Source organism: Thalassophryne amazonica, chromosome 8 (assembly GCF_902500255.1).
Source record: "Thalassophryne amazonica chromosome 8, fThaAma1.1, whole genome shotgun sequence".
In the NCBI taxonomy this organism is placed as follows: Eukaryota; Metazoa; Chordata; class Actinopteri; order Batrachoidiformes; family Batrachoididae; genus Thalassophryne; species Thalassophryne amazonica.
The window spans coordinates 57,069,431-57,091,170 of record NC_047110.1 but is presented as its reverse complement, the minus strand read 5'-3'; the positions used below and the strand labels follow the sequence as shown (position 1 = coordinate 57,091,170).

The window sequence follows — 21,740 nt, the reverse complement described above, 5'->3', positions numbered from 1 at the left end:
CTTCTGACTGTGTTAAAGTCTGCTTAGTCGTAAACAAAAAAAAAGACAAGACAAACACAAACAACCATACCAACCCCCCCTCCCCAGAGGACCGTCCCATCAAACCCCGGGAAGAGGAGAAAAGAAAAAACACAACTCAAACTTAAGCTTACAAACAAAAAAAAAAAAAACGCTAACCCCCCCCGGACGACATGTAGGGACCAACACCCCCCAGAGGACATCCCGCCAGCTCCAGGAGTAATAACCACAGCCGAGGTCCCTCTGGGATCCAAAGTCACCCACGGGGACTCCCAGCGCCTCCCAGAGGACCATTCCATCAAACCCCAGGAGACGCCCCCCCCCATGACTAACAGACCCAGCCCCGGCCGTCTACGGCTAGATGGACCCACAGTCCTTTCCCCCCCAGAGGACACCACAGTCACACCCTGAGGGCGGAAACTGGGGGAAAAAAAAAAAACATACAAGCAAAACAACCCCAACCCCACCCCCTCAGCGCAGTGGAAACTGGAAGTACGTCCAGTGTCACCAACCACGACTATACCCCAAAAGTCAACCGGGAGGAGTGGAACAGCGGTAATGGCATACGGCACAAGACGGCGCCACCCCTCCGACTTTTAAACCAGCCACCAGCTGCGGGTATATTCCACTGCCCCTAACCTCAGCTACGCCGATGGCATACGGCTCAAAGGCGCGCTGAAGCCGGAGGTGGAACAGAGAAGTAACAAAAAAAAAACCTAAACCCCCCCACCTGGGTGCAGAGGTTACCTGGGAAACGCCCAGCATAACCGAACTGCACCACCCCAGCAACGCCAATGGCAAACGGCACAGAGGCGCGCCAAGGCTGGAGGTTGCAAAGGGAATTTAAAAAAAAAAAAAATATCCCAACCCCCCCCCCCCCCCTTCCCGGGTGCAGAGGTTACCTGGGAAACGCCCAGCATAACCAAACTGCACCACTCCAGCAACGCCGACAACGTACGGCTCACACGGCTGGAGCCAGAGGAGAAGAGAGGGAAAAAAAGAAAAAAGAAAAAACAACCCAATTACCCCCCCATCACCCCCCCAGAGGACTGTCCCATCAAACCCTGGGAGGTGAAACCAAAAGAAATAAAAACGAAAGACTAACAGACTAACATAAAATCACCTGGGTCACACTATGCTCCAGACAGCCTGCATTTTCAACTCCACCAGACCACAGACAGTGCTTTAAAACCCACAAAAACAACAAATTAACCCCTGATAAAAACACCTCATACTAAAACAAGAAACAGATAATAGACCAATAAAAAAAAAAAAAACTACAATTGGCCTACATCGTCAAGTGCAAAGAATGGAAAAACATTGTGTTTTCCATCCTTTGAACCTGAACGGTAATGTGACTCTGTCACCAACAGAGGAAGCCAAAGTGCCAAATAAGAAAATCCTCGTGGTAACAGAGTAAAAACCAATTCACACTGCTGCAAACGACAGCAGGTTATACCAAACAGCTTAACGTGCAAACTAAATACCACCGGGGCTGCTACAACAGGTGTCGGAGCCAGCTGCACGGGAGGAGACGGGGCTACAGCCATAACAGCGGGGTGCGATGCGACCCAAGCTGTAAACTCCGCCATGCACGCACCAACGCGCACAAACCGGGCGGAGAGCACCCGCAACTGATCCCGGATCAACTCCAACATCTGCTGCAGCCTTCCCGGCAAAAATACCGTCTCTGCTTCCGCTGGTCCATTGTTAAATGGCCAGAGACTACTGTTATGTTTCGGACGCGGTCGGAGCACCGAACCAGCGTTTGAAAGGAGCCAGCATAAAATAAGCAGAGCACGGTTCATAGGATAACAGAATTTAATAAACATAACAGTGGGGTGATAAACAACCAAAAATGTCCGCGGTCTGGTGAGGTGGAAACACGGCGGGCTCTCAACAGCGCAAACGGTCCGGAGCCACAGCAGTTCGGACCCAGGGACCCCGCCGACACCCCCCAGGTGGCCGCGACAAACCGAGTCTGTGAAGAAAGAAAACATGAGGTGAGTCCAACTCCACACAGAGAGACACAACTCAAAGGTGCACGCAATCAGCAAACACTTCCTGGCTTAAAGCTATACATCAGCTTCTCACCCTGCAGGCACGGAACAACTCAGTTCAAATCTCCACTGCAGCAGAAGCTGATTAGACAATTAGCATAACGTGACAGCTCACTAACACAAGGTGTGAGGGACACCAAATCCACTGTCATTACTTCATAAAAGTCACCAAAACCAAATTACCTCAGGAAGTGTGCTGAAGAGCGTGAGACCTCACCCAATCCTCCTTCACAGACTGTGGCGTCAAACCTGGAGCGGTCTCTGCGTCCGTGATGGTGAGATTGTTCTCCTGACGTCGATCTCACACGTCTGCTCACAAGGTCGAGTCTCTGGCAATCACACACTGTGCATTCAAGGTTTAAATGCAGCAATCTCTGATTATGACAAAATACACCACAGCTGTGAGTCCTGATGACCTGCATGTGAAAACAAGCCTCAGGTGTTCAGGGTGAGGTCCTGATGCTCAGCCACTCAGTCCTGAATGCATACCACCTGGTGGGAGAAACAGAAAACAAAAACCAAGCCAGCCAAACACCCCAGCCCACAACACCTTAGTATTTAAATAAGGGATTCATAATATAATATTGCCAATATGATCAAAGTTTACACTGTGTGGAAACAATGTAGAATTTCTCCCCCTAAAAGCAATCAGAATCCATTTACAGTCTGGGTGAGGGATGCTGGGAAGGACTTTGTGACTACCAATTGGAGTAAAGAAAGGCAGGTTGACATCAGCTAGCTTAAACCATATGAATCAAGATGGCAGAAAACGCTCCAAAAAAGCTTATTTCTGTATAAATCTAATATGTTTCTCATATTTTGTAAAGCTTAGTGGTAAATAAAACTTCTAAATCTAAAATAACTTTTTGAAACCAGATAACACCTCTGAAATGAATTACAACATATCTTAAGCATGTTGGCGTCTACACCCGGGAATGCGCTTCCAGCAAGTGGGGTTAGGTGACAAGTAATCACAGATCCTCATGCATGTGCACACACGCTTCCCCCTGTAGATGGCGTAAGAAGGGAAGGAAAATACTCACTGTGGAATTCCCCCCAGATAAATATATTCTCTTCATTAAAATGAGCTGTAATTTTGCGTTCAAAAATAACACATTACAAAAATAAACCTGCATTGTAATCTAATGACTCTTTTTTTCTGCAAATCTCAGTGGTTAATCAAGTGAGATTTCAGACTTTATATCGGGGTAACCGTGGCAAAATATTGGACCTTTTCACATTTGGATGTATTACTCCTCGCCCTGACCAGTTTCTGGCGATATGTCATTCCTGTCGACAAGCCAGGCCTCCGTGCAACTGCGCATGCGTACGCAAGCGCAATATTGTCGGGATGCGGAACTGTCGATTTATGCAACGAGACGCACAGTTTGACAGAACACCGGCTGCACACGCTGCTAGCTGTTAGCGCTCTTAACTAAGCTTGAGAAAGTTGCATACCGACGCCGCCACTGAAATTGGTGAGTTTAAGCTACCATACGAAAGTATTGATGTGGATTCTGATACAGAATTACCGTTTCACATTTGATGGATTGCTCCGTGCCCTGACCGCTGTTGGAGCGATGTTGCCTCACGGTAAACGTCGCTGAACGAATTACCTACAGAAAAATAAACCATGCATACAATGGAATTGGAATAGAATGGGAATAACCCCCTTGTGTCTGATGATTTGCAGATGTTGATGCTGTTATACGGCTGCAAATATCCATTTTACCAGAGTTTTACCAGTAGAACTCCTTTTTACAAAGGTCAATTTGTGACCGTATAACCAGCATGAATGTCCACAAATCATCAGACATAACAGGGTTATTCCCTAATTCTAATGCTTGAATGTCGGTAGAAACTAAAGTTTGTCAGTTTTGTGAAATTTGAAAAACCGTACAGCTTGAAGCATCTTCACTAATAAAAGAAATCATCAAAATTAAATGAAAAATGTGGATATATGAACGTGTCATAACATTAACACATAGATAGCCAGGTTTAAAATAAAAACTTGATATGGAGAATCAGAATCAGAAATCACATTAAGCAGGTGAGAACACTGCCCTTTAATAGTTTTTTTTAAGTATTTATTTGAGATCCTGAGCTTATGTAGGTTTGTTTTATGTTTAATCGCAGTGGTTGATTGCTGTACATGACTGAGGAGTGGGAGGAAAACAGGATGATATCACACTGAAATGAACTTTAGTCATAATAAAAATACAAATTGGCCACATATATATGACCTGTCTTATCTTAATTCATTAATTTTAAAGGTCGATTATATTATGTGGCTCCAGGCACATTTTATTTGACTGTATAGTTTGCAGACCTCTTATCTAGACAATCACCTTCCTGGAGTGGATGGAGTGGTATAATTCAAGGGGTTCAAAAAACACTGGACAGGACAGGATTATTCGAATACAAATCTTAAAGGGCCACAAATAAATTTTTCAATGAGTTAAAGGACATGTTGCACTGAAATCATAACAAATTAGATTTACACTGTTAGTGACCATCCGATGATCCGCCAGGATTACTTTGTGCACTTCCATGACCGGTTTCAACGTATATGGCATTCACAACAAGCGGCTACGGAGACTTCCGAAAACAAACTACTCGTGAGTACCTGAGTGTTTCCGACAAGTGACGTAGTTACTGGAAGTGTCCCAGTGTACGCTTCAATGGAATGTAGCTAATAACGTTAAGAACTGAGGCACAGATCAATTCCAAAGGTTACACAAGTGTGATGCTGTATTATGACGACTCGTTTTTAAGTGATAACTGTTCATTTTGATGCAGTCACGGTAAAAGCAGCAGCTGTGAGAACGTTTTGTTCACCTGCGGCAATTAGTCATAAACGCAGCCTGTTAAAAATGCTAATAAGTGTTGTATATAACTGTGAAACAGCTGAGATGCGGGTTAAATCAGAGTAACAGCCATTTTAACCCACATGTCAGCTGTTTTTTAAGGGGCTATTCAACATTAATTCTCTTTTAAAAAGTTCTTTATAGAGATTGACAGTTTTATGACATTTGAGAGAGTCTACAAGCTTAATACTGATTATTGTTCAAATTCATCCATCTGTCTAAATTGGGGGTTAAAACAGCTGCTGTGCGCACACACATACCACATCCACAGACTCTCAAAGTAAAAAAAAAAGACTTTCATTGAAACCTCCGTTGAAAAGAACACAAAGCAAAAGATTAAAAAAATAACATTCCACTCACCCCAGTGTAAAGATTTCCAAATTAGTCCACAACAATTGCGATCGCCAGCCATGGAACGGTCCACTCGGATTCACAGCCAGAGATCATTTTCAAGTTCCACTCGGCCAGAGAATAATGTCCAGGTCCACTTGTTCTTAGGTTCTGATCACGCGCGCATAATGTCCGATTGCAGCTCTGCCTTCAACTCAAATTTTGTCAGGATTGTGGCACATTAGAGTCCATTATCTCCTGAAAATAGCGTCTTCTGAGTTTTTCCAACACAAGACATACACATACACATGTCCAGGCACATCCATGATCACAGCAGCAGTAAACCAGAATACTGTGACACAAACAGCAGTGTCACCACACTTTAAGTTCCAAAATCTGACAGACTCTGAAAAAGTTAAGAGTTTTGGGGTGAAGTGTGTCATCTCCTCTGTAAATCCGAGCCACGGCTTTCAAAGAAAAGCTGCGAAGCTTTGTTATTGGACAGAACCACATTGATTTCGCTCTTTCTGTCTCTGCCTGGGATGTTTCTGTTTTGCTCTTAACTACGTCACACGCAGAGAAATGCCGAAAATTGTAGAGTGAGATGTTTTCCACAAATGCACCTGTTACCTCGCTTAGGGAGAGGAATAAAAACATCAGAAATTACTAATTCTGAGCCCATGTGTGCAGGGAGACTTACAGTCATGAGTACTTTGATATTGTGTTGCCAACTGGGACATTAAAAAACATGCAAATGTCCTTTAAAGGGCCATTTGGTCAAGCCATACATGATAATACCTTTATATTCAAAACAAAACGTCCTTTTCATTCAAAACAACAAAAATACATACTAAAATAAAATGTAATTTCCATTTTGACATAAGTACTTGAATAACACGGAAAATGACAGTTGTCTTTTCAAATAGACACTACATAAGAAAAATGTATTGTTCTAAGGTGAATCAAGCATCTCAGAATTCAAAAATTAACATACATGCTGAAATAAAACAAAATGTATCCATCCATCCATCCATCCATTTTCTTCCGCTTTATCCGGAGTCGGGTCGCGGGGGCAGCAGCTCAAGCAAAGCCGCCCAGACCTCCCGATCCACACACACCTCCTCCAGCTCCTCTGGGGGAACCCCAAGGCGTTCCCAAGCCAGCCGAGAGATGTAGTCCCTCCAGCGTGTCCTGGGTCTTCCCCGGGGCCTCCTCCCAGTGGGACGTGCCTTTCAGTTAAATAAATACATCAACCCCACCATAGAATCCTTTGGTAAACAAATATATCAAGATCTCAGGAATCAAAGTGCAATGAAAAACTATTTTACATTGTGGCAAACACTGTTCAATGAGAGAAATAGTATCTTGTGTCTGTTGCCAAGGCTTTAAACTTTGGCAGAGATGGTGTGATGGCCAGGCGGAGACACTGATGCAAATGTTCATTTGTAAGTCCACTGTGGTACTTGTTCTTCACCACATTCCCGGTTGAAAACACAGATTCACAGTGGTACGTGGAGCCAAACATTGCCAGAATGTGAATTGCCATCTTCTGCGGCAGAGGGAAATTAGCTATAGTTACCATCTTTGACTATAAGTTGGAAAGATATTCAAAGATTCAGCCGCGAATCATAGTTTTAAATCAAGTGTCAACTCTTTCCAAACTTTGTAATACAGGCAACAAACTACAATCGACCAAAACTTATATAATAGTATCTTTTTCCAATCTAAGTGCGTACAATCAGAGGGAGTTCAGTGATGTGAGTTTGATGGCACTTCAAACAATAAATGTGACACTACTGAGTTAGCATTTCCTTTCGCCGTGGTAATTTTTTGATGGTCCCTGAGCTGCGGTCTCGCTGCAGCCGACTGCACGTCAAGATCGTCTCATTTTGGGGAAAAAACCCTGTTTTGATCAGTTGTAGTTTGTTGTCGGTATTACATTTGGAAAGAGATGTCATTTGATTTAAAATGGCGATTCGCTCTGAAGTTATTCATTCTGGAATGATCTCCAACTTTACTTGGCAGAGAGCCGCAGCAAATCCCACAACACGCACACGGAGCGGAGGATGTTATTATTGTTTTCCTTTACATGAGGGACAGTGTCTTCAGTTTATGAACTTTCTGAAGCAGCTAGTCCACAGTCAACATAAAGAAATGATCATTTTCCCGTTACACACCCTCAAAAACAACGTAATGGGCCAATTGCAGCTTAATTTTTTTCAGGCAGCAGCATAACAGGTCGTAACTCTGTTATAACGCTAGCGAGAATCCTGATATCGAACAAACAGCATCGACTGAGCGTTATCAGTGGTGTCAGTGGACTCATCCCCAGCTAAGAAAATGCACTCTGCATTTTTTTATTCCATCACAAAGCTGTTTCATTAGATCACCAGCCACTATTTCAGTACGTTTGTTTACCCAAAATCACGCCACTCTTAGTGAGCATTCTGTTGTTTTTTGTTGCTGTGTCAAAGATATGACAATGATCCTGCTTGCAGCTTGATATGACAATTTCAGTCCATTCATTTTGTTGTTCTTACCTCTGAATTTTGAGAAAATGGCTTTTCAAAATTCCCATGCTTGGTCTCATAGTGGTATTTCAAATTAGAAATCTTCATCAAATCTGTGGTGTCCTTGCATATGAAGCACATCAGTCATGTGCTGGTTGGAGAGAGAATGAAGGTAAACTGTTCAGTCCATTAATCGGAATCAGAATCGCCTTTATTGTCATTGTAATTTACATTGCAACGAGTTTTGAGTGCACCTCCAAAAGGTGATTTTCCCGGGTGAGAGTAATTGTTAGCCAAATAAAAGATAATGAAATTTAACAAAATAAATTATTTAAATATATGTACAACTAAAATAAAATGTGGACAAAAAGTAAAATGTAAAATGAGAATTATGTACAACTGCGGAATGATACTGCGTGGGGAAAATATTACACATGGGTACAGATATTGCACAAGAAGTTTGAAAAGTGATTAATGTGGTTTGTTATTGTTCAGTGCAGTGATTGCTCTGGGGAGAAAGCTGTCCCTGAGTATGTTTGTCCTAGTTTTGATTGACCTATACCGTCGGCCCGAGGGTAGTAGGTCAAACAGGTGGTTTGAATTGTAGATTTTCAGTGTCCACTTTTCTTTTAGTGGTGAACTAGCAACATGCCATTTTCATCCATTAGTTTCCTACTGCTGGCGAAGTACTGTAGCAGTAGTGTATGGCAATAACGGCGCCTGCAAAATAAGGTTAATTTTAGTGGGTTTCCCCGTGCCTTGAACACCGCATGACCACATGACCCTTTATTACTGAACAGAATCCTTTCTGCACATGTTCATCATGTTCATCATCAAAGTTTTGAGAGGTAAATTTATTGTTCAGTCACGTACAGTAAATCTCACCTAAACCATCATCGTATAAACCGGTATTCGCAGTCACCGGACAAAAAAGTCCCAATTTTTTGTATTGTTTTCCATGTAATAAACCATGTATATAACAGATTTCCGCTCTTATCAGATAAAATGTCCCGTCACCCCGAGCAGTTTGGACGTGCAAAGTAACAGAGGTACAAATTAAAGTTCAGCACTCTGACACTTGCCAATTTGAGGAAAGTGGGACCGGAGTCATTTCCCTGATTAAAAACCCGACCATTTATTTTTTCACACCATGCTCAGACTGAAACCCGCAGCCTGGACGTGCACCTGTTAAAGCAGACACAAAAGGCTGTGATTTCACAGTTTGTGTTTTGCATAAATTAGCTGCATAAATCAGGCTTCAAATTAATTAAATAAGTCATTGTAAATTTTAAATGTATGTAAATTTGATATCTTAACTGTTTTTATATTTATTTTGATAGTATCTGTATCTGGATGTGTTTCTTTTGAATTGAATTTGAATGTATTTATTTTTATTCAGCGACAGAAATAGCAGCAGCATCAGCAGCAACTGCAGCAACTACAACAGCAACAGAGTCTGTAATTTATAAGACACGTCAAAAAACACAAAAAATTTAAACATATAAAACAAACTCAAACAAATAAACAAATAACCCAACAATGCAACTGAAAGGGTGTGGGCAGAAGCTTATAAACGCCCACCCCGTACATCATACAATATTTAAATGCAAACACAATCACACACAATACAAATGTAGCACTATTAACAAACCAAAATACAAAGGCAAAAAAGAAACAAATATATTATTCACCACTATTATAACCAGAAATTATTAATTTTTTATAACACTTCTTAAAACAGGCCAATGAACCACATAATTTAATTTCCACAGGACATTCATTCCAAATCTTCACCCCTCTAACTGAAGCACAAAACCCCTTAACATTAGTACGTACAGGAGGCTTCTTAAATACCATACAACCACGTAATCTATATCCCAATTCCCTACTCTTAAACAAGTTCTGGACATAAAAGGGCAAAGCCTGGTTATTAGCTTTGTACAAAGTTTGTATCAGAATATAATCCACTAAATCCCTAAATTTCAATAAATTTAAATTCCTAAACATGGAATGTGTTGACTCAAAATGATGTATATTACCAATAATTCTGATGGCACGTTTTTGTAGAAGAAATACAGGATTAGTGTTAGATTTATAGGTATTACCCCAAAGTTTAATACAATATATCATATATGGTACAATTAAAGCATGATATAATGTAAGTAACCCAACCTGGGACAATATGTCCCGAACCCTATACATAATAGCAATAGATTTGGACATTTTTAACTTTATATAATTTATATGGGGTTTCCAACAAAGTCTATTATCAATTATAACACCTAAGAATTTATACTCAGATACTGTCTGTATTTCGATATTATTGATAGTAACATTTTTACATTTGGACATAAATTTATTTCCAAAAATCATGCATTTAATTTTCCAAGATGAAGTGACAATTTATTAGCATTAAACCAAGCCATAAATTTCCCCAGTTCATCAACCATAATGTCCAAAAGCTGTTCAAGATTATCCCCGCTACAAAACACAGTCGTATCATCAGCAAAAAGAATGCACCTCAATACCCGTGAAACCAAACAAATATCATTTATATATAAAATAAATAACAAAGGACCTAACACCGAACCTTGAGGCACCCCACACGTGATTTCCCTGAATTCAGAATCAATGCTATTATATTGAACATACTGATACCGACCATGTAAATAACTATCAATCCAATCATATGCTAAACCTCTGATTCCATATTTCACCAATTTATTTTTCAGAATTTCATAATTAACAGTATCAAATGCTTTCTGCAAATCAAAAAAAACACCTACAGTATATTGCTTATTATCAACTGCAGTCGCAATATTTTCCACAAAATCCATCAGTGCATGTGAAGTAGTCCTAGATTTTCTAAACCCATATTGCTCTTCACACAATATCTCATACTTAAGTAAATAATTATTTAACCTTTTAACAAAAATTTTCTCCAATATTTTTGAAAATTGAGGTAAAAGTGAAATAGGTCTATAATTAGAAAAAATATGTTTGTCACCAGACTTAAATAAAGGAATTACTTTGGCTATTTTCATTCGTGAAGGGAATTTACCTAAGCTTAAGGATTTATTACAAATGTAAGTAAAAGGTTTTACAATACAATCAACAATTTTTTTCAAAAGAGCCATATCCAAATTATTAAAATCCGTAGATTCCTTACTTTTTGAGTTCTGCACCAAATCAATAATTTCTTTTTTATTCGTTGCACCAACAAACATTGACACATTTTTATTAAATATTATCTTATTTGCAATGAATTTATCACTCATTGGATCAATCTTAGTATCAAGATTTCTACCTACATTAACAAAATATTCATTAAAATGATCAGCAATCATCACATTATCATCTATCACAGTATTATTAAAAAGAAAATAAGAAGGATAATCTCTACCTTTTTTATTCTTTTTAATTATATCATTTAATATATTCAATGTATTTTTTATATTATTCTTGCTTTTAACAAGTAACTCACCGTAATATTCTTTCTTACTAGAGCTCATAATATGAATTAATTTGTTCTTATACATTTTATATTTACTTTCAGCTTCATTTGTTCTCAATTTAATGAATTGCTTATACAATCGATTCTTCTTTTTACATGCCCTCTGAAGACCCTTAGACATCCATGGTTTATTACTAAATCTATTATTATCTAACTTATTTACAAGAGGACAATGTTTATCATATAACTTAGAAATAATAGAAATAAACCCATCATAAGATTCATCAACATCCTCAAAATAAACATTATTCCAATTCTGACATAATAAATCCTCCCTAAAATTATCAACAGTCCTTGGTGTTACATTCCTACTCCTTCTATTGCAATCCTTTTGGAGCACTCGATCTTGAGATGCAAGGACAGTAAATACAGGCAGATGATCACTAATATCATTTAACAATATTCCCGCATTAAGATTACAAGTTATAACATTAGTTAAAATATTATCAATAAGGGTTGCAGTATTCGAAGTTATTCTACTTGGATGAATGATGGTCGGAAATAATCCCATGCAATATAACGAATTAATAAATGAAATAGTTTGTGAATGATTATGAGGATTTAAAAAATCAATATTAAAGTCACCGCAGATAAATAAATGAGAATTCTTATTTATTTTATTATACATATTCATAATTACTTCTTCAAAATTATCAATATTTGCTCCAGGAGCTCTGTATATACAACTAACAATCCTATTATTTGAATTTATAGATGTGATCTTAACTGTAACACATTCCATGATATTATCAATTGTAAATGACATATTATAAACCAATTCACAGTCATAATCAGACCTAACATATAATGCCACACCACCGCCTCTTCTGTTCGATCGATTTACAGAAAACAATTGATAGCCATTCAACTGCACAAAATCATAATTATCCTTAGTTAACCAGGTTTCAGATATAGCGATCACTGAAAAACTTCTGCTAATTGTGTCTAAACAATCATTTATTCTTGAAAAATTCCGAGAAAGACTTCTACTATTAAAATGTATTATTGAAAAATCTCCATCATTAATTTTATAGTCCTTAAATTGTTCTTCTGTAAAATAATTACATTGTCGATCGATATTATCATTAAAGAAAAAATCTGGATCTGATTCAAATTCACAATGGCGAGAGGCAAAATGACTATGATCAAATGTTTCCAAACAAAGCTCCTTTAAAGAGGTAACCTGATTATTAACCGTGATCATTAAATTATATTAAGATTATTTCGTCATCACAATCAACCAATACATATCATTATTAAGTATTTCATCACACTTACATCAATTAAACACATCAAGATCATTTTCATCTTTAATCCACAAGATTTTAGCTTGTTCAGGAGTTCCATTTAATTTAATATAAACTTTACAATTAAGTGTCCATGTAGCCTGTATCTTAACAATCGTGCCTTTCTTGCTATGTCAGAATTTCTCTTGGTCAAATATTCATTTATATATACATTCGTTCCTTTTAAGTTCTTAGCTTGTTTTAAGATTTCAATCTTCTGTTTCCTGTTTTTAAGCCTCAATAGTGTAACTTTAGGTCGATTTTGACCTCTCCTCGGGAAAAGGTAACTACTGTCAATATCATCAGAATTTATTACAATACCTTTGTCCTTCAAAAAAGAGATCACCTGTTCCTCTACAGATAGGTTGTCCATTTCAGAGGGCTCCTCTCCTGGAGCCACCGCTCTTGCATAACTTCGAGGCTTAATATCCAATCCTGTGATAAGAAGGTCATTTGACCTAGACTGCTGTTCTAGATCAGCAATTCGATTTTCCATAGATTTCAATACTCTATCCTTCTCCTCATTAGCCCTTTGTAATTCTACCACTTGTTTGGTTAATTCCAAAATCTTCTGTTGTTGCGAAATAATCTTTAATTGGTCAGTTACTTCTTTAATGGGCTTCATTTGCGCTGACATTTCATTTAACATTTTCCTAATGTCCTCAAGCTCTTCTTCCAAGAACAAAGTACCTTTTTTTGGAGCCATAGCTGATGATCCTGAAGATGAACCTCCAACACCGACAGCAAGAAAATCAACAAGCCGCAATCGAGGATTTGGTAGGCCGCTAAACCCGGCCTACACGATATGAACACCTCCTTGAAGCAGACCAACAGCAAATGACCACTGCAAATCTCCCGGCCAAAGCAACAGCGGCCCCCTGGATCTGATGGCAGCTGATAAACGCCAACGATGATATCCAGCGACAGCAAAAACGACGGATCCAACAGCTCCTGAGATGTTTGACGCTTGCTAACAGCATCATTGCTAGTAGCAGCGCCCCAATCAAGCAACGACCGCAGTACACCAGCCACACTACAGCCGCAGATTTTAACAGCCACACAACAAGCGACTGGACCTCGACAACAATGTTCCAATTAACATTTTAACCGCCAGACTTGCTTCGGTCATTTCAGTGACTTTCCGATGGTGGTCACAACAACCTTCCACAACAGTGAAAGGTTTCTGTATGTGGTTAAGTGATTTAAAAAATGTTGAAAACATAAAAGGTTCATTCAGTAGTTCAGTGCAGTTGGAAGCAAAATGGCGCCATGTTCTGAGTTGATGCCACTCTCAATTAAGCCACACTACTCCAGACCACAGTGGTGCATGCTGTGAAAACCCTAACACATTATCAATAAGCAAACCGCTCCAAAAGTGCTAAAAAAAAAAAAATGTGGCTCTCACACTGACAGACTGGTGCATCGTTGACTTGGAGATGACTGTCCACTTTTACACATGCTGACCAAACCAAAACACATAATGAATGAACACAGTTCGGGGGCCACCTATTGCGGCTCCCAGATTTAGGATTTATAGCCGTTTGTGCTCAGTGTCTCAGTTTTCAGAGGCAGTTTTAGTTTGTCGAAATTTTGAGCATATTGTGCATTTGTAACTCCCAGAATCGCCGTTTCATTCATGGTTGTGGATTAACTTCCACAAATAAAACAACAACAAAAAATCTATTTTACAGCACGATATTTTAATATTGGGGGGGGACAACCTGAACTTATGATGCTGTGTAGACACTGCAGGTACTGGTGAATTCTTCTTAACTGTAATGTAAAACACCATTTTTGTAATCTTTTCGATCTGTAACAACTGCCGTATAGAAAAATGCACGTTGACAGTTATTTTAAACCTTAAGATTATCCATTTAATTTATGCAGTGAATTGTTTTCATGCTCGGTTATATAAACATCCATGATTTAGTGCTTATTTCTACAGCAGAATTCAAATAAAGTATTTCTTAAACACAATACTGATTTTGATGTGTATGACTGTCACCGGTAAACTGCTTTCACAGGTCAGAGAGTCCAGATGGATTAGAGGTTTACCTGCATGTGTTCCAGCTTCTCACCACTGTAGATGAGGGCATTCAGATTTTTTGTGAGTTTTGCACAGCTTGATACAAAGTTAATCCTTTGGTACATGATTACAGCTGTATGAGTTAATTTAATGCATTTTAGACATTGATTATATTTAAAAAAAATAAAAAATAAGTAAGGCCAGAAGGCATTATTCCTTTGCTTTCTTCTAGCTGCCTCGGAATCTGGAAAAGCAGTGTGGGACTTTGTCTGTGAGGTTTTGTGTGAGGACCTCTGCCAACCAAATGAGCTTTCCCTTGTCTTACAAGAGCAGAAGGGCATTTTGGTCCAGGCATTTGCAGTGCTCCAGGCGCTTTACATATGCCAGGCTCAGTGGCTCAGCAGAAGTGACACAAGTAAGATCTCAAACAGCTCGGCTGTGTTTTCTAAGTGCTGCAGGTGCAGTGTTCATCTTTTGTTTCATTGCATTTCACAGACACAGTGGTGTGTGTGTGTCTGATGTGCTGATGTTTGACAAAATATTGAAATTTCAATGTCAGTTATGACAGTGTAGTCAGTGTTTTCTTCCATAAATACAAAATGCTATAAGACACAATGAGTAAACAATTACATTTTATGGAAGGATTTACTGTGTAAGACTAGTATAATTCTAATAGCTCTGCCGCTGTTTTAATTTTCATTCTATTTGTACTCATTTAAATTTTGAGTAAGCCATATTCTGATTGAGACTTTGTTCATAATGCTCAGATGCATGTACTGTATATATAATTATTATTTTTATGTTTCTAGGTGTCATCCTAATTGGGACCGTTTTGCGGGTGCTTCAGTCCCTCAGTGACTGTACGATTAAAGATGAACAGCTCCAGATCCTGGCAGAGGTCACAGATGAGTTCTTGGCAGACATCTGCTGTCATATTTCCAAGGTGAGACAAAAGGAACCTTCATTGGGTTATTCACTGCTTTAATGTTTCCCATAATCCCCCTGGTGGCCCCCTGCGCTACCCAGAATGCACCGCGGCACCAGCAGAGTTACGGCATTTCAAAGCTATGTAAACAATGGCTAGTGAGGTTGTGGGTGGCGTCACTTCAGCGAGTTCACAAGCGATTATGATGATGACACGTTCTCCCAACTTGAGAGGGTTATCTAGAGGAGGTGTAGCACCTGTCATGAACTTCTGCCATGACCCGATGTTGTCTTGTTGTCCATAATTGACGAGGGGTATTTATATTGTGCCCTAAACCGGAACCAGTCGCATCACATTTTTGAGATATGAAAACAAAATCTTAAAAAAAAAAATGTGTATTTTATGCCGAAAGTTAAAAAATTTACATTTTGTTTAAGCACCCAATTATGGATTAATGTTTGGAATGGAAGGCAGCTACTCCCTTAAGAATGTATTTCCAAAACTATGTTTATGCTTGCACCCTTTTTTGAGCATTATTGACCACAGTATGCAAATACTAAATACAGTGAGGAAAATAAGTATTTGAACACCCTGCGATTTTGCAAGTTCTCCCACTTAGAAATCATGGAGGGGTCTGAAATTTTCATCTTAGGTGCATATTCACTGTGAGAGACATAATCAAAAAAAAAAAAATCCGGAAATCACAATGTATGATTTTTTTAAATAATTTATTTGTATGTTACTGCTGCAAATAAGTATTTGAACACCTGTGAAAATAACTTAATATTTGGTACAGTACTTGTAGCCTTTGTTTGCAATTATAGAGGTCAAACATTTCCTGTAGTTTTTCACCAGGTTTTCACATACTGCAGCAGGGATTTTAGTCCACTCCTCCATACAGATCTTCTCCAAATCTTTCAGGTTTGGAGTTTCAGCTCCCTCCAAAGATTTTCTATTGAGTTCAGGTCTGGAGACTGGCCAGGCCACTCCAGGACCTTGAAATGCTTCTTACGGAGCCCCTCCTTAGTTGCCCTGGCTGTGTGTTTGGGGTCTTTGTCATGCTGGAAGACCCAGCCATGACCCATCTTCAATGCTCTTACTGAGGGAAGGAGGTTGTTTGCCAAAATCTCGCAATACATGACCCCATCCATCGTCCCTTCAATACGGTGCAGTCATCCTGTCCCCTTTGCAGAAGAGCACCCCCAGAGTATGATGTTTCCACCCCCATGCTTCACGGTTGGGATGGTTTTCTTGGGGTTGTTCTCATCCTCTAAACATGGTAAGTGGAGTTGATTCCAAAAAGCTCTATTCTGGTCTCATCTGACCACATGACCTTCTCCCATGCCTCCTCTGGATCATCCAGATGGTCGCTGGTGAACTTCAAACGGGCCTGGACATGTGCTGGCTTGAGCAGGGGGACCTTGCTCTCCTGCAGGATTTTAAACCATGAGAACATCATGTGTTACTAATGTAATCTTTGTGACTGTGGTCTCAGCTCTCTTCAGGTCATTGACCAGGTCCTCCTGTGTATTTCTGAGCTTTCTCAGAATCATCTTTACCCCACAAAGTGAGATCTTGCATGGAATCCCAGACTGAGGGAGATTGACAGTCAACTTGTGTTTCTTACACTTTCTAATAAATAATCATAACAGTTGTTGTCTTCTACCAAGCTGCTTGCCTGTTGTCCTGTAGTCCATCCCAGCCTTGTGCAGGTCTACAGTTTTGTCCCTGGTGTCCTTAGACAGCTCTTTGGTCTTGGCTATGGTGGATAGGTTGGAGTGTGATTGATTGTGTGAACAGGTGTCTTTTATACAGGTATCAAGTTCAAACTGGTGCAATTAATACAGGTAAAGAGTGCAGAATAAGAGGGCTTCTTAAAGAAAAATTAACAGGTCTGTGTGATCCAGAATTCTTGCTGGTTGGTAGGTGTTCATATACCTATTTGCAGTAGTAACATACAAATAAATTATTAAAAAATCATACTTTGTGATTTTTTTTAGATTATGTCTCTCACAGTGGACATGCACCTAAGATGAAAATTTCAGACCCCATCATGATTTCTAAGTGGGAGAACTTGCAAAACCACAGGATGTTCAAATACTTATTTTCCTCACTGTAAGTGAAACATATTGAAAAATTACCCTAAATCAATTTTCAAAGTCCATGCAAGAAATTTTGTTATTGTTGACCAGTGTTATCTACCATAAAATATTGCGGCTATTTGTTCCTAAAGAATATATGCACTCTGATCAGAAACTCATTTGCAAAATCTCTGCATAAAGTATATTTGTACAGAGGCATATAACAAACCTTAATGATGTACTGGAGCGGGCTTTTCAATTTTCACTCCCTCACTCATCTTTAACCACTTACCTGGGATCGGGTTGCAGGGGCAACAGCTCCAGCAGGGTACCCCAAACTTCCCTTTCCCGGGCCACATTAACCACCTCTGACTGCAGGATACCGAGGTGTTCCCAGGCCAGTGTGGAGATATTATCTCTCCACGTAGTCTCGGGTCTTCCCTGAGATCGCCTCCCAGATGGATGTGCCTGGAACATCCAGGGGGCATGCTTATCATCTGAGCTCCTCACCTTATCTCTAAGGGAGACACCAGCTATCCTCCTGAGGAAATCCATTTTGGCTGCTCACGCTCCATTGTCCCCTCACTCATGAACAAGACCCTGAGGTTCTTGAACTCCTTCACTTGGGGCAAGACCTCATTCCCTACCTGGAGTAGGCAGTCCATCGGTTTCCCGTTGGGAATCATGTCCTCCGATTTAAAGGTGCTGATCCTCATCCCAGCCGCTTCACACTCGGCTGCAAACTGATCCAGTAAGTGTTGGAGGTCACCAGCCGATGAAGCCAACAAGACCACATCAACTGCAAAAAGCAGTGATGAGACCCTAAGCCCACCAAACTGAAAAGCCTCCTCCCCCCAACTACGCCTCGATATCCTTTCCATGAATATCACAAACAGGATTGGTGATGAGGCGCAGCCCTGGTGGAGGCCAACCCCCACCGGAAACGAGTCCAACTGCCAAGCACCTGAATACAGCTCTCGCTTTGCGCGTACAGAGATTGGATGGCCCTGAGAGGGACCCCCTCACTGCATACTCCCGCAGCACCTCCCACAGTATCTCCCGGGGTACCCGATCATACGCCTTCTCCATGTCCACAAAACACATGTAGACTGGATGGGCATACTCCCAGGCATCCTCCAAGATCCTTGTGGGAGTGAAGAGCTGGTCGGTTGTTCCACGACCAGGACGGAACCCGCATCATTCCTCTTCAATCAGAGGTTCGACTATTGGCCAAACCCTCCTTTCCAGCACCCAGTCAGGGCCTGTTTACATGAATTTGCATATTAAATAGGGGCATGGAAAGGGAGGAGTTTGGTACATCTGCATATGCGCTCAATTCCACGTTGAATGGGATGCACAAACGGAACATGGTTATGTACACTTTGATACATTTTGTGTACAACAGTTTGTGGGTTTTGGCGTACGCCATGTTTCAGTAGGAAATCCGTGTTTCAGTAGGCCTCACGTGTCTCTGTCATTGCCCACGTGTGTGTTGACATCCCCCAGCTGAACAATTGAGTCCCCCACTGGAACCCCATACAGGACTCCATTCAGGGACTCCAAGAAGGCCGAAGACTCAGAACTGCTGTTCAGTACATATGCACAATTTATTGTGGCCAGCATAAGGCACATCTGTGCAATATGTGGTCTAATCAGCATCTTGATATGCCACACCTGTGAGGTGGGATGGATTATCTCAGCAAAAGAGACGTGCTCAGTAACACAGATTTGTAACAATATTTGAGAGAAATGGGGCTTTTGTGTATTTACAGAATGTTTTAGATCTTTGAATTCGGCTCATGAAGAATGGAATCAAAAACAAAAGTGGTGCATTTATATTTTTGTTCAGTGTATTTATTGGGGGAAATAAGAGCGGCGCTGTTACCTGCACAGCGACTATGTTGCTTTGTTCTTTTGTTTAAGACTGACTGGACATATGGTTAACCTGGATAAATGTTGGTTTAATAAAACTGTGTTGGCCTATGCTTCTTGAAAATGTACAGATTATACAATTCAGTTCTTAAACATTGGTAAGTTAAAAAAAACATCAGTTCTGTTAACAACTAACAAAAAGATGCCAGACGATCTTAATGGACAGTTAGAGCTGATGGGTGGAGCCATCACCTGTCGTTAACCAGAGATGGTTCATCATCAACCCTGCATCATCATATCATTATCCCCCCCACCCCCCTCCGTAGGATGTAGTGGCAGAGTTGGTGAAGAAAGGCCACCTGACAGAGAAGACTTGTCTCACAGCTGTGGACAGTTTGCTTCCCAAGTTTAAGTCTTCAGTAAGTGCTTGTTCAGAAGTGTTTTAAATAAAATATATTGATTATGAATAAGTACTGTAATAATTGAACAAAAAAATACTCTTCAATTTCTGAATGCGTGTGTGCACTGTTGCCAGATGATTAGCAAAAAACATGCACATATGTATCAATCACATTACTCGTTGCTAGTAATTATTATACTTTTAACACTACATGGTTATCAACAAACTATTCAGTCTATGAGTTTATTTACAGATCTCTTCATTTTACTGCTTTTCTCAATTAAATTGTAATACCAACAGTGACATTTTGGTAATTCTTGGTGAGGAAATATATTATTATATTATATATTATTCAAGACAGTTTTAAGTTTTTCTGTTTTAAAATTTAAAGCAAACATTTGATTTATTCATTCACTTTTATATTTTTGAACTATTGAGTTTTTTCTTCTGTAAAATTCATGTCTGTGCAACATGCCATCTTTTGTAGTTGAATAATCAGGTGTGCAAACCTGTGTCAGTGATACCGCTGTCTCAGAAATGTCTCTGTCTGTACGTAGGGGTCACCAACCCTGATGCTGGAGGTCACCTGCCCCACGTTTTCATCTCTCCCTGCCCCACCCACTGCCAGTTAACTAAGTCATGTTTGCTCAGCCATTGAAGAGTTGCGAAACACCACACTTGACTAATCAGCTGTGGTTGCAGGTGATCTCCAGGAGCAGGGTCAGTGACCCCTGCTCTAGAGCGCGTGTCTGCTTTGATTGTGTGATAACCTGATGTTGCGCACCAGCGGCTCCTGTGGAAAATCAACATTTTGTTTCCACCCCCCTTGTCTTCATCTCCTGCAGTTTCAACACCTGGAGTCTGTTTTGTCAGAGACTGATCCTGAATTGGCAGATGTGATGAAGAAAAAGTTTCCTGTCTGAACTGTTCATCCAGACTGTTTGCACAGTTTTTTATAGCGTCCACTGCATAGAACCTGCTTTGGGTTTCCATCAAGAGGAAACACTGAAGTCACATCGTCAGTGGTGTTGGAGGCCGTTTGTCATAGACTCTGCCTTTCTTTCCAAATTCTCATTCTGAACTTGTACAGATATTAAGTTAAACTTAAACTGCCACACTGGTTACATGTTTTTTCAAAGTTGTTATACTTTCTATATTTAATTGTATAGTAAATACATAGAAGGCTGTTACCTCCACCAAGTGACAGTGTGGGACTTGAATTACTGGTATGTGGGTGTCTGTCAAAATGGGATCAAAATTTGAGGAGAGACGCTACCGGAGTCAATTTTGGTAATTAAACATTTTACCTTTAGTTTCTTCAGTGTCTAACTTTGTTAGAGTGTCTGTGTAGGTTCTCAGTCATCCAGGTCATAGTCGTCTCTGCAGCTTAAAAAAGGGCGACTGGACTTAAACAAGAAACTTAAAGAAGTCCAGTAGCCCTTTTCAAACTTCAGAGACAACTTTGCTAGAGGTTTTCTTTTTAGTAATGTTAAACTAAGATGATAGGAAAAATGAATTTTGAGTGGTCTCTGTTAAGTTAGGAGAAGTAATTCTGATTAGCCATTCTACTTGAAAAAATACCTCCATCTCACACACCCATCCCTGCACACAAATTATCATCATGACTAGAAATGCAAAGCAGGTACCTCAGTGGGATAAGGAATGCTTCCAATTTGTAGACCTGGATTTCATTTCCTGTCATGCTACCTCTCTGTGTCCTTGTATGAGATGCTTCATCTGAATCATCCTAGTCCATCCAGCTGTAAATGGATAATGGCCTTGGCTGGGGAATTAACCTGTGATGGACTGGCGTCCCATTCAGAGGGAGTCATAGACAGTTACCCATTTCGT

The 21,740-nt window shown here is 40.0% G+C and overlaps 1 protein-coding gene and 1 long non-coding RNA gene across 2 annotated transcripts in view; both read left to right on the top strand.

The window, feature by feature from the left end:
* The window catches only part of saal1 (serum amyloid A-like 1), a 33,106-nt gene extending 12,016 nt beyond the window's left edge, over positions 1-21,090 (top strand). The window contains exons 9-13 of the mRNA XM_034176329.1: positions 14,610-14,692; positions 14,844-15,026; positions 15,421-15,554; positions 19,816-19,908; positions 20,735-21,090. Coding sequence (XP_034032220.1) covers positions 14,610-14,692; positions 14,844-15,026; positions 15,421-15,554; positions 19,816-19,908; positions 20,735-20,812 — 571 coding nt within the window. The 3' untranslated portion in view covers positions 20,813-21,090. The remainder of the gene's footprint in view (positions 1-14,609; positions 14,693-14,843; positions 15,027-15,420; positions 15,555-19,815; positions 19,909-20,734) is intronic.
* Positions 8,998-14,045, top strand: LOC117515666. Its single transcript, XR_004562205.1, has 2 exons — positions 8,998-9,142; positions 13,765-14,045. It is a non-coding gene; the product is annotated as an uncharacterized LOC117515666 (long non-coding RNA).
* Positions 21,091-21,740: the final 650 nt, after the last annotated feature.